Source organism: Rhipicephalus sanguineus, chromosome 1 (genome assembly GCF_013339695.2).
Source record: "Rhipicephalus sanguineus isolate Rsan-2018 chromosome 1, BIME_Rsan_1.4, whole genome shotgun sequence".
In the NCBI taxonomy this organism is placed as follows: Eukaryota; Metazoa; Arthropoda; class Arachnida; order Ixodida; family Ixodidae; genus Rhipicephalus; species Rhipicephalus sanguineus.
Window position 1 is genome coordinate 63,437,923 of NC_051176.1, and position 13,370 is coordinate 63,451,292.

The following is a 13,370-nucleotide window of genomic DNA, read 5'->3' on the forward strand; positions in this document are numbered from 1 at the left end:
CCAGAGACATGTATTAGCGCTCAGGGATGGCTTCCCTCTCCTGTTTGCCCTTCACACCTTGTCCCTTCGTTTGTGCCAGTCTGTCTTCTCCCACTTTCTTACCTCCAGAACCTGTGCTGCTTTTTTCTCCTCTATCATCGTCTCTCTGTTGAGCGAGCAGTGCACAAAGTGAAGCTACTGATAACTGATCACGTAGCGCAAAATTTGACACTGGACAGGAGAAGGGACGAAGACGAGCGCTTCTCTTGTCCATTGTCAGATTTTGCGCTACGTGATCAGTTATGCATTACCAACATGCCCAACTTCATACTCTTGTAAGCTACTGATGCTCATCTGCCAGTGTAATCAGCAGCTCAACAAATATTCACTATCTTCATACAACCAGAGTTGTAAAGATGCTGTGTGCAAGCCAAATAACAAAAGTAAACAGTCCTAAGTGTTTGATCATACACACAGCATTTTCTTATTATGCTTTTACTCTTATAAAGATGTTGACTGTGAGCAGCTGGCCATACTGGCATGTGTCTGGTACATATCCAATTAAACTCATGTGTCACAGGTCAATGACAGGAGAAGCTTGATAACTCTGTGCAGTCAAAAAAGTATTCAAGGATCGAGTTGTCAACATGGGGAGAAGTTAAGTTGTTAAGCGTGTGAGGTACGCACACTTAACAATTTCTTTCACGTGACCTAAAATTCCTGCGCACGCATGGTGTCTGGTTTTCGTGCGTGTGCTTTTTGTTTCAATAAAGTTAAGTTTTTAGACAGCGCTCGTACTGTGTCCTTCTCGTCTTGTGTCTCCATCGTGCTTGTGCTGATTTTTCCAAATAAATGAAGTACTGATTACAACAGGAGTACCTAGTGCACGTGCTGTCAGTGTGGTGCTGTGACCTCAGTTACTGAATTTTGAGGCAGTCATTGCCGTTTTGGCGGTTTCAGCAGATCACTGCTCCGAAAAAATGGAAGCGTCATATGAAATCACCGTCATAGTGAAACCGAACAGTTTGGCAGTGGCTCATAAAGGTAAAACAAGATATAACTGAAAAACACTACCTAGATGATACAAGTCCCAGCAGCTGCAATAATGGTGTGAGCATTCGTGCATCTATACAGCTTAATATGATCAAAACTGGACATTTCTAATGTAATTTTTGTATTTCTGATGCAATAAAACTGTCCATAGTCTTTTGGAAACATTGTTGGAGCAATAAATTCCTGCTTCGGATGTTGCTATATGACTGTGAAAATCCTCGGACAGGAACTTGAAAGCCCTTGAAAACATCTGAATTTTGGCACTGAAAACCTGTATGAACCCTGTGTGGGTTCGTGTGTGTGTATATTTACATAAGGCAGAAAAGGTCAGGGGAAGATGGAAGCATGAAGAGATGAAAAATTCGTGAGCACGGGGTGTCTCTAGAGCCGGCGTTTAGAAAAGCAAACTTGTTTTCTTCAAGTTGCAGCCTCGAAGAAGACAAGTCCACTTGTGAAAACGTCGGCTCCAGCAAAAACCCGCGTTCACGAATTTTTCATCTATATTTACATGAAATAAGTAAAGAGTAAACAATCAGTGGGACAGTTATGCTTTGATGTTTTGAAATGGACGGGCCACTTCGCTGCCAAACCTACCCTTATCAAGGCGCCTAAATCTGCCAAACCACAACTTTGAAATTGTAGTGCAACTCTTTTGCAGTTCTCGTTCCGAAACATGCACCAGCACGAACAGTATGCAGCATATTTTATGTACAAATTTCGAACATTGATAGCCATTATAAACGACGACCCCGGAAGGCTCTCCTGTCTCTGAGAAATTATCCAAGATGAATTGTGACTTCACGGAAGTATACTAGTAGACCATGCTTGTTTTGACACTGTGGGAGACCACCCCCGGTGGGTCAAAGTACGCATGGGCTGCCAGAACCGTGCAGCCTGCATAATTAGAGATATTCATCATCAAATTTCAATGGCAATATCAAAAAGCGTGCAGGACCGATCAGAACTTCCTGTGACAAAGAAGGGATGAAATTTGAATGAAGGCTTGCCGCAGCAGTATGGCGTGCCCTCTGGGTTGTAGACAATGGCTTAGAAGTTCTTGGCTTTGGGCTGACAGTTTCACAAATTCGCTCAAATACAGCATGATGCACAGCACTACTTTCAGTGATGTTGTACACGAGATGGAACACCAAAGAAATCAAGTAATATTCTGCTTTCTGTCCTCAACAAATGTGTATCCACAAGCACCAGGTTCAAGCAGTGTACTATAGGCGTCAAATGAAACCCAAACAGCGGCAAGCATTCGCAATGGTATAGTGTGCGCCGTCCAATCATCATTGACAGGCGTGCGCATCCGGTTTGGCAGCACTGTGCATACACGCGTCTGTCCATGGTGATAACTTGATGGCGCGCAGTATGCCATTGCGAATGCTTGCCGCTGTTCGGGTTTCATTTGACGCCGATAGTACATAGCAATGAACATACATGAGCTTGTCGTTCTGCTCTTAGCACTGGGCTTGAACGGCGGAATGTGTCCACACATAGAAGCCCTATCCAAGCAGATAGAGTTCATGAAATGCTACAAATCATTGAGTGTAATGTGGAAAATACCGAGGCTCTGTCTAACATTGTAAGTATTTTTAGAGCGGGAATACTTCTGTTGGCCTGTTCTAATCTGGCAGAAGTACCTTGCAATAACTGAAAGTTGTTTATGATGACCACAGTCACTTGTTTTGTCACATATGAGGGAGTTCTTTTGCCCTTGTATGCGCTCGATGAGCAAATAATCATGGCTACATGCATTGACTCCAGGTCGTCATTCTGTATACTGTTACTGGTGTGTAGGTTGTGCTTTTAGGACACAACTCTTGGTGATCCCATGACACAGGGTCATATTTCTTTAAGTTGTGAACTATCACTAAAAGCAAACCTTGCTGTGCAGTTTTTGCTGGCCCCTCTACATGGCCTGGCCCCTTTCGTGAGAACTGCGATGTCAGTTAGGGGTGATTCCCATGAGAGATCGAATATGCATGTCTGGTCGATATTTTTGTTTTGTCTGGTCTTTTATGTTATGTTGGCACATTCAAAGTACATGGAACCAAAAATTTAATTTCCAGAAAACTCTCCCAGCACAGGCAAAAAAATATTTGAAGGTGGCGGCGCTGGTGTCCTGCTTTTGCTCACCGCAATATTTTTCGATTTCTCTGCCGAATTTAATGTGAACTATAAACATTCTGTCGAAAATTTTTGCTGCTCGTTTTAGTATGCGTCACTGTGAATTACATCCATGCTTTCCTTATGCTGTCTTCAAAAGAGAACAAATGTGAAAAAATGGCGAACACGGCCCAGATCAAGAATGTTTGCTAACTTTGATGCGCCTTGGCGCGTTTCCTATTTGACACAGAACACAAGAAAAGTACCGAATATAGAAAAAAAGCCTTCTAATTATTTCTGCAAAAAATTGTTTTTCTACAGGCAGTGTGAAAGAAAAAAAGATAGTTAAAGAAGAGAGTTCTTCCAAAAAAGCTCATTTAAAAAAAAAGACTGTTCCCAATTTTAACGAAAACTTTTTTATCGAAGGCTGCTTATGTCATTCACAACATGGTTTCAATATTATGTGTCCTCATTTTCTTTGTTCACAAAATATAACGGGCCAAGGTGGCCTATGCCGAGTGTGCTCACTTCAGTGCCTTTGCTGCAGCAAAACTTCACTCTGGTGGCTTGTCTTCAAACAAAATATATTCCCAGATTTTATTTGTATCTAGTGTATGCGGGGGTGGGCTGCTGCTGCCCTCTGAAGGGATAACGCATACACAGTTTCCAGCTTACAACCCCAACTTACTCCACCAACATTCACTAGTCAGGAGCATGTGAGGTGCCGTGAGCACATGTTTTAGCTGACTTTGCCAAAACTCGCCTTGCACACACAACGAAGCATCTGTGTGCAGTTGCTTAATCCGTAACTAACTTCCACAATCAGCAGGCGTGCTGTTATGTAGGTGCTTTCTCACTGCCTGCTTTCATTCCATTATGTACATTGGATACTGTAACCATCTTCCCCATTCAACGCACATTCTGCGTAAGTAACATTTCTAAAAAATTATCTGTCATTTCCTGAGCCATTTATTTCGCTTCCTGCTATCACATGTTTTCCGCATCGCAGATAATGTCTTCCTGTATTACCTCTACCTTTACCTCTGTATTCCAGCAGCCAGAAGACGCGCAGTGCAGCATGATTAAGCCAAAAGTTGCCGATGCTGCCCAATTTATGATGTTTTGTCGGCACCTTGCTAATGTGCTTTCCTGTGTCGAGAACAGCAGAGGTCACTGGTGGCACCAGACGGACATTATCCTTTGATAACAAGTGTGGCCTACACATTATCACAGTACAAAGCCTTTAGACACCCTAGGTCATAAAACATGAAACCATGAGTCATTCTAGAGACTCATTCATGACAGCAGCGTGGAAGTGAGAGAATGAGTGTCAGGCTGTTCAGTATAAACATTTCGACTTGGTCTAGCTCTTCATTACACGCGACGAGTGCGGCTCATGGGTAGCTCCGAGTATTCTGTGCCGATTATTTATTTATTTATTTATTTATTTATTTATTACATATAACTACAGTGCCCGAGTTGGGCATTATCGTAGGGGATTAGTTATATGCATAACGTTGTAATAAATGTCAGATCAGCAGTATCAAAACCATAGAACTAGCATATACAGACATTGTGGTAAAAGTGACAACAAAATAACAATATTAATAAAAAAAGCGTGATACAATCCATTATAAATACATTTGAAGTAATATTTAAATTGACTTATAGAAAGTTCTCTAGGGCAGAAGAAAAGTTTGGTGCAAATACTATGTCATCGGGAAGCAGATTCCGTTCAATTGTTCGAGGAAAGAATGAAAACTTAAAAACCTTAATACGATGTTGGTAGGGTCTTATTTTTTGTCATGTCATGTCTCTTAGACTAATAATGAGGCTGTTTTATATATATGTTCTTATAGACTCCCGTGTTACCGCTGTAGATGTTATGTAAAAGCTTTAGCCTGATTACCTTTCTGTGTGTGGAAAGTAACTTCCACCCCAGTTCTTCTCCGATTTGCAAACTTCAAATTTTATAATCAGTTTCCCAGGACGAATCTTGCAGGTCTTCTTTTTTTTTTTTTGGACTCATTATAACTTATCTTCGCGAACCTTTGTGAAGGGGTCCCATGTTGTGCATGCGTATTCCAACACGGGCCTAATATTAGTCAGGTACAATGTTTCCTTTAACACTTGGGGCGGATATTTCAAATTCTTTTGAAAAAAGTGTAATAAGCGACATGCTTTGGTGCATGTCTTGTCAATGTGCGCTGTCCAGTCCAATGTTGCAGTTAAAGTGACGCCCAGGTACTTCACTTCATTAGCGCATTGCACTAATACATTGTTTAGAAAGTATGAACTAGACACTTTGTTCTTTTTCTGAGTAAATTGCACATGGTAGCATTTTGCTATGTTCAAATCCATTTCCATTTAGCACACCAGAACAAATTTTTTCAAGATCAGACTGCAAAACTCTCGCATCATCTGCACATGACACAGGATGGTAAACGAAAAAAAGATTGCTACGAAAACAAATGTTCGTTGTGTAATTTTTTTTTTTACCCACCTGCGGAAGCTACTGCCATAGGCTGAGGATATTCGCGACACCTATGAGGTCTGCTAGCACTGCTTAACGTGCCTCAAGGAAATCCTGTCTACATCTTTGAGAACCGCGATGAAGCATACCAGGCACTTCAAGAAGATGAAGTGATTGATATTGTGAAAAGTATGTTCATTTTTCTTCTGGCAGCTTCAGCTTTGAAGCCACCATCTTCAATGCAAAAACACAACAGAGGATATTACGGAAATAGAAAACGGACCGAGATTGAAAGCTTCATAGTGACGACAGATATGCTCAAATTTAAGCGCCACATACGAAAGCATCAGCACACCTGAACCATCGGTGAGAGGTTGTCATGCATCTGCTGGCTGGTTAAATACCATGAAGCAAACGTACAAATCTTCAAGGTCCTAGTGAGAGTGTCTCCGTCGTTGACTATCGTGCCTTCGTAAGTTGGAAACAAATACATTCAAAAAGCAATTCGAGCTGTCGCAACATCCATGCTCTTAAGGGCTTCTCCTCCCTTAAAGGGGGAGGAATCTCTCGGATTTGCACGAACAATTCCTATCAGCAGACAGTGATCACTGTTTGCATGAAGTCCCATTAGTTTTTTTATATACTGCTCTAAAGTAAGGCTAATAACTTCAAAAAGTGATTGGTCGAAATGAATGTTGCTGAATTCCATTCACTTCAGCTTTTGTGCCCAGTTTGGTATCTAGGCAGCTTTCCTGAGCCAAAGGAGGCCACATGGGCATTGTGATGCATTCCCTTGCGTGACCTGAATTCCTGCTGCTGTTGGTATGGAAGGAAAAAGGAGATGCTTTTGTTGCGTGAAGGCCACTGGTTATCTGTGACTGAATATGATTATAGATTGTGGGAATTAGAGCAGTAGCCTCCCTTGTGTCAAGTAGCCTATTAGCTCAGACGTAAGTGATGTGCAGTGTTGCATATTTTTTGCTTGTTTACTTGCACTGCATCTGCATCCTGCGTGTCTGCAGATTGGGACAGGAAAAGTACTGCTGTGCTAAATAAAGGAGACCATCGGAGACATTCCTGAGTAGCATGGTTTGATTGTGAAAGCATTGTTAGCTCGCAGTTCAAAAAGTAGTGTTCTTGGATATCACATTCAAATAAGGTTCAGGGGAAGATGTAATCTGAAGCAATGAAAAATCCTTGGAACATGGGGTGTTGCTGGAGCCTCACATGGTATATGCGAGGCTCCAACAGGCTCTAGTGACATCCCGTGTTCCAAGGATGAATATCACGTTGTTGCTTGTATCCAATTATATTTACAATCGTTGGTTTCTGCATGATTTTTTTTTCTCTAGCTTACCAAAGAAACCAAATGCTGTTGAAGTGTCTTTTCTGGTTTCGTCTTCTTTTATGGTCTGTAACGTTTGAATTGCAGATGTACTTACTACGCATCGTGCATAATTTCCTATGGCTGTATAGTTTTTTTTTCCTCTTATTTTCATGATTTGGGTGACTGGTGAAATATTATATTAAATGCGAAGCATTTCTTAGCGAACTTCTGCCACTGTGAGCATGTCTGTCTGTCTGTCTGTCTGTCTGTCTGTCTGTCTATATGTCTGTCTGTGTCTGTCTGTCTGTCTGTGACTTTGTGCTCTCCTGCGCGTTTATTTAATGAGATGTACACCAAAATTGGTATGACATAACATGACTGTATTACGAACATAAATGACAGGTCATAACATGAAAACCTTGACATGTCATGAACAGCATGAGCTACATGACACGGTCTTGGGGCACTTGCGGCCATTTCATCAATTTGATATATACCATAATTGGTATGGCGTGACAGGGGTGTATAATGAACATAAGTGACAGGTCCTAAAGTGCAAATCATAACACGCATGTCATGTACAGCATGATTACATTACATGGTTTCGGGGCGCTCGTGCCGTTTAAATGAATTGACACATATCAAAACTGGTATGATGAGACATTTCAGTATGATGGACATAACTGACATATGGTAACATGAAAATCATGACATGCATGTCATGTATGACATGATTTACATGCCACGCTCCTGGTGCCCTCGCGGCATTTCGCTGGCTTGATATACAACAAAATTGGTATTACGTGACGAGACTATGGTGGACGTAAATTAGAGGTGGTAACGGGAAAAACATGACATGCAAGTCATGTACGACGTGATTTACGTGCCACGCTGATTGTCCGATCGCTGCTGTTTCTCTCGCGCGATGTGCACTAAAATTGGCATTGCGCGACGCGACTGTATGATGAACGCAAATGAGAGGTGGAAACTTGAAAATCATGACATGCAAGTCATGTGTGACATGATTTACATGCTAAGCTCATGGTGCACTCGTGGCGTTTCGCCCGCTTGATATACACCAAAATTGTTATTGTGTGATGTGACTGTATGACGAACATAAATGACAGGTGGTCACATGAAAATCGTGCATGTGATGTACAACATGATTTACATGCCATGCTCATGGTGCGCTAGCGGCCGTTTCGCTAGCTTGATACACACCATAATTCGTACAGTTCGACGTGACTGTACGTTGAACATAAATGACAGGTGGTTACATGAAAATCATCATATGCGTGTCATATACGGCATGAGTTACATGCCGCATTCATGGTGTGCTCACGGCCGTTTCGCTGGTTTGATATACATCAAGGTTGGTATTGCGCGATGTGAATGTATGACGAATGTAAATGAGAGGTGGTAACATGCAAATCATGACATGCATGTCATGTACGGCATGATTTACATGCCACGCTCGCATGCCATGTGGCCGTTTCGCTGGCTTGACATGTACCAAATTCGGTATTGCGCAACGTGACTGTATGATGAACAGAAATGACAGGTGGTACTATGCAAATTATGACATGCATGTCATGTACGGCATGATTTACATGCCATGCTCACGGTGTGCTCGCAGCCGTTTCGCTGGCTTGACATGTAGCACATTCGGTATTGCGCGACGTGACTGTATGATGAACATAAATGACAGGTGGTAACATGCAAATTATGACATGCATGTCATGATTTACATGCCATGCACGTCATGCCAGCCGTTTTGCTGGCTTGACATGTACCAAATTCGGTATTGCGCGACGTGACTGTATGACGAACATAAATGACAAGTGGTAACATGAAAATCATGACATGCATGTCTTGTACGGTATGATTTGCATGCCACGCTGACGGTGCGCTCGCTGCTGGTTCGCTAGCTTGATATACACCAAAATTGGTATTGTGCGATGGGGCTGTATGGTGAACATAAATGACAGGTCCTAACATTCAAATCATGACATGCATGTCATGTACGGTATGATTTACATGAAACTGTCATGGTGCGCTTCCGACCGTTTTGTTAACTGGATATATCCCAGAATTGGTATGGCATGACGCTAGTGCGTGATGAACATAAATGATAGGTCATGCGTTGTATATTCCAGAATATACATTTCATTAGCATGGTATATACCGGATTGTACATGTATGCATGCATGCATGGCAAATATGCGATATATAGTGAACTAGATGCCATGGCATGAATGACTTCACTTGTTTCAAAGACAAACAAGGCGATGTAGCAGCTCTTTACCGGCTGCTTTGCATTACATCGATTCCCACAGGGCGTGGGATCTGCCGTATTTTTTTTGTGTCGGTGAGCACTGAAATATGTAAATCAAAAACAGAGTCTTAGCTTTGTGAAAGTGACCCTGAGGTCAAAATTTTAGTACTCTGTTAAAGCAGCCCCTTTGTCAAAGAGAGCCACTTGTATTACCAAGAGTAAGATCGCTTGTAAGAAACCAGCGTGGTTTGGCAATAGATGATGCATTACTGATTACGAAAAAGAAAACACTTATGAAAATGAGTGTAAGTTTCATGACTGCAAATGGGTGCTAAACTTTAAAACAGTTGACAATATTAACATGCTTATTACTGTTAGGTGACTACTTGCTTAAATAGGGTATTGACTCCATTGCGCAATTTTTTTCATGTGCAGTGTGCACTTCAACTAGTCCACCGTGTGCATCGTCATAGTCAAAATTACAGTGTCGTCTTGGGCAGCATCTACGAGACAGAGGTGCAGCTGCGGAAGCACCATGATGACGACCCATTGCCCAACTGCACGTATGTGTCTTTTAATGTTTTGACATTTTTGTGTTTAGGAATCTTGCACATTTTTTTTTCAGCTTTGTCTTGTTCTGGAGCCTTTTATGATGAACATGCTTTAAAAATAACAGCTGAAAATAATTTCAAAGGCCGTTCCCAGAGCCTTTTGACAATTAATTTAAACTGGCATATGGTCTGGAAGTTTTGTATTAAGGCTGCAACATTTTAGCAGTGCAATTTAGTTGTGTCCCTGTAAAATGTTGCTCGGCTGAGTTGTAAGTGAGTGCTCTGAAATAAGGTTTCAATTAATGTTCTGGAAACAGCGATGCATTCTGGAAAGTGCTGGCAACCATTTGGATTAAACAAGAGGCAACAGTCAGTAATGCATGAATCTATGCATCTGGCACCAAAGAACTGCCACTGCATCTAGGTCTTTCTGTCCCTTCTCCACCCTCTCCCCTACTTCTGTCTGATATCCAGGGATCAATCACGTGTTAGACTATCACAGTACGGTCTGCAAGCTTCCCTTTTTCTTGTGTCAATTAATCTCTCATGTAACCTGGTCTAGTCTTCAGGTTTATTTGTTCCCTAAAATGCCTTTTCTTGCGAGAGTGTGCCCATAACTTTGCAACTGCAGCTACCGTGAGCACCTCGGCGAGCATGGCTCATATCTGCTGCGCGTCTCACGTGAGGGCCACTGCGACTGGCAAGTGGTCGAGGAACCGGTCAACATCTATAATCGTGAGTTGCACCTCCTTGGGAAGGAGTGTGTTGCAGGGCCACTGGGCTTGCACTTTGTCAGTATTCCTTGTTCCATATTGCAGTAATTGCTTTTGGATATTTGACTTCAGAAGGTCAACTCTGATTTTCTATTTTGGTACTAGTCACTGAAATCTGGTGACATTTAAAGCAAAAGAGTAAACCATAGTGATTGTTGAGGACAGGTTTTTTGATTTCTGGTTCTTACAGATATTTAGAGAAGGCGGTGGTGTGTCGATAGAGAGAGAGAGAGAGAAGGAATACAAGAAAGGTTTAGTGGTGGTATGTAAGTTAAAAAAGAAATAAGGCACCAAGTTTGCAACTACGAATTCATGTAGAGTACAAAAAAATCAAACAAAAATGGAATGATATGCCAAGTTTACATCCAAGGGCAGATAGCTTTTCATTCGAAAGAGCACCTGAACGATTATAACTGCACATAGCTGACTAAGGTACAGATAAAATGTTGAACTTTCCAGAACTATTGCTTGCTCAAACTCATTTGTCCCTCACACTTGTAATGAATGGCCTCCCATGATCTCTTACAGGCATTGGCCAGCAATTGAAAGCATGTAACTTCTAGATTACACGGTACACCGATAGGTAGTACCCATATCATTCCTCATTTCTCCAGTCTTCATCCTCTGACCACACAAATCTTAAGTCTGTCATTGTCTGGGTTTCTGTCAGTAGAACTGAAGGTTTCTCTCTTCTTTCAAAAAGTTTTTATTGAGAATTTTCAACCTGTTGTGTTCTAATTAAAATGCCTTTTTCTATCGCACCGATAGTGTGTTTCTATGCCCCTCTGCTCTGTAACATGACAATCCTGATGGTGTTAAAATAAAAATGTTATACAGTCCAACCCGTCTATATCGAACTCGCTTAAATCGAATGATCCTTTATGTCAAACTATTGTCAAACACGACAATGATTTAACGTCAATGCGTAGGAAAGTCTATGGCTACATTGAACAAAAATAAAACACTTGATGTATATCGAACATCAGGTAGTGTAAAACAACCCAAGATGTTGGCTCTCCCCTACAAGATGTTGCTTTTCCTCCCAAAATGGTGTTTTCCCGCATTCATATTGGAGAGAGCAAGCGGTGTGATTAGAAGGGGCCTGCCCCAAGCGAGTAAAAAACTACCGCTTTTCATCACATGCCTTCTCCAGTGATTCCTTGTTGTTGCGACCATCAGACCATCATGTATGGTCGCAGTTTATTTCGCTGCGATTTTCCATCCTTTTCGATAATGCGATGACTGCCATGAAACGGAAGAACTTGCTGTTCTCCGCAAAGCTGGCAATAATTATTCAGTCAAACGTGGAGAAAAGAAGTCTGACATCGCCGCTGCATAAAGCGTTCCAAGAAGCATGATGGATGAAACACTGAAGAACAGGCCGACATCAAGGCCAAGGCGAACTAGGAGCTTCCGGCGCCTGACGAATGCGCACAGCTGCATATGAATATGTTCAGGTGCTGTTTAATATGATACCGCACTTTCTCGTATATAACCTGCACCCTCAACTACAAACCGCGAAAGTTAAAAAAAAATATTAAAAAAATCCACGTGTATTGCCGTGAAGCGGCCTTACTTGCATTATCATGAAGCAGTGCATTCAAGCCAACTTGCACACCGAAATTCATACCTAAAATACAGTAAATTCTTTGAAAGTTGTATATCAAATTATATTACGTATCAAACTAATTACTGTTTATTTTAGAGTTTCATATATGCGGGTTTGACTGTATTTGCAAACTCCTGTTAACAAATTATTGGAGTGTGGTATGAGCCGTGCATCAAACATTTTATATTTGCTTTAGGCATCACTATAGGAAATGGTTCATGTAATTGTGGTACCTCACGTTTTCTTGCAAGATTGTGTTATATTGACATTTGGTGATAAAATAAAAACACTTTGTGGTATCGAGAATTTCGTTATTTTTGGAGTTCATTATATCGAGGCTTAGCTCTATTAACAGCCAGATGAGAGCATTTCTGCATGTCAAGCGTAACTAAATGTGTACTCTTGTTCGAGGATAAGCAGCTAAAATGCAAAGCATATGATAAGAAGAAAGTACCAAGAAAGGAAGCACTATTGTCGTGTAAGGTGTTCATTTGTATTTTTAAATCAAGAACGTTGTTATTAGTCATTTGTTATTCTTCCCAGCTTGACCAAAGGCCACATTTCTGCACATTCATCCTTCTGCAGCCCATGTTGGTTGTTTATAGTTCTATTTTACCTGAATTCACAGCTCGTTTCAGCAGCGCTATGAATACAAAAGAAACATCATAACTATCTAAACCATGTACAGTCAGCCTGATTTTCGGCAATATCACTTGAAAGTTGGATTTCCGACGATCAGCTTCTTATAGCGGCGACAAGCAGTGGTACCATCGGTGGTAGTTGAAAGAAGCCTCCAATACCCACTACAATCCGAGGGTAATCTGTTGCACTGTTCACATCAGGAGAATGCGCCCCCTGCCAGAGTTATCTGCTTGGCCCTGCATTTAAAAGTTAAAACTACAGCAAGAACTCTTCAAAATTATAACATCTGAGATTAACAGATAAATTGTTGACCTTAGCAGTCATTTTGGGCAGGATGACGAAGTTTCTTGTGCTGTTGCAGAAATGACATTCTCTTCAGCACGTCTTGCGGGACTGTTCTTAAAAGTGCTAGAAGTACCAATGCCAATAAAAATGAGTACTGCATGAGTGCTCAGAATCACAGTTGCTGTGATTGAAGCACGAATTGTAGTCACTTCTGCAATCGTTTCTCGCGTGATGACCAAGTCCGAGAATTATATTCTCACGTCGGAGTTCGTGCCTATCCTAAAAACGACC

The 13,370-nt window shown here is 41.5% G+C and overlaps 1 protein-coding gene across 1 annotated transcript in view; it reads left to right on the top strand.

Annotated features, from left to right (window-relative positions):
- Positions 1–13,370, top strand: part of LOC119392259 (heparan-alpha-glucosaminide N-acetyltransferase) — a gene marked incomplete in the record, with an annotated part of 52,646 nt that overhangs the window by 4,216 nt on the left and 35,060 nt on the right. The window contains 2 exon segments of the mRNA XM_037659674.2: positions 9,655–9,782; positions 10,402–10,502. Of these exon segments, the coding sequence (XP_037515602.1) occupies positions 9,655–9,782; positions 10,402–10,502 (229 nt within the window).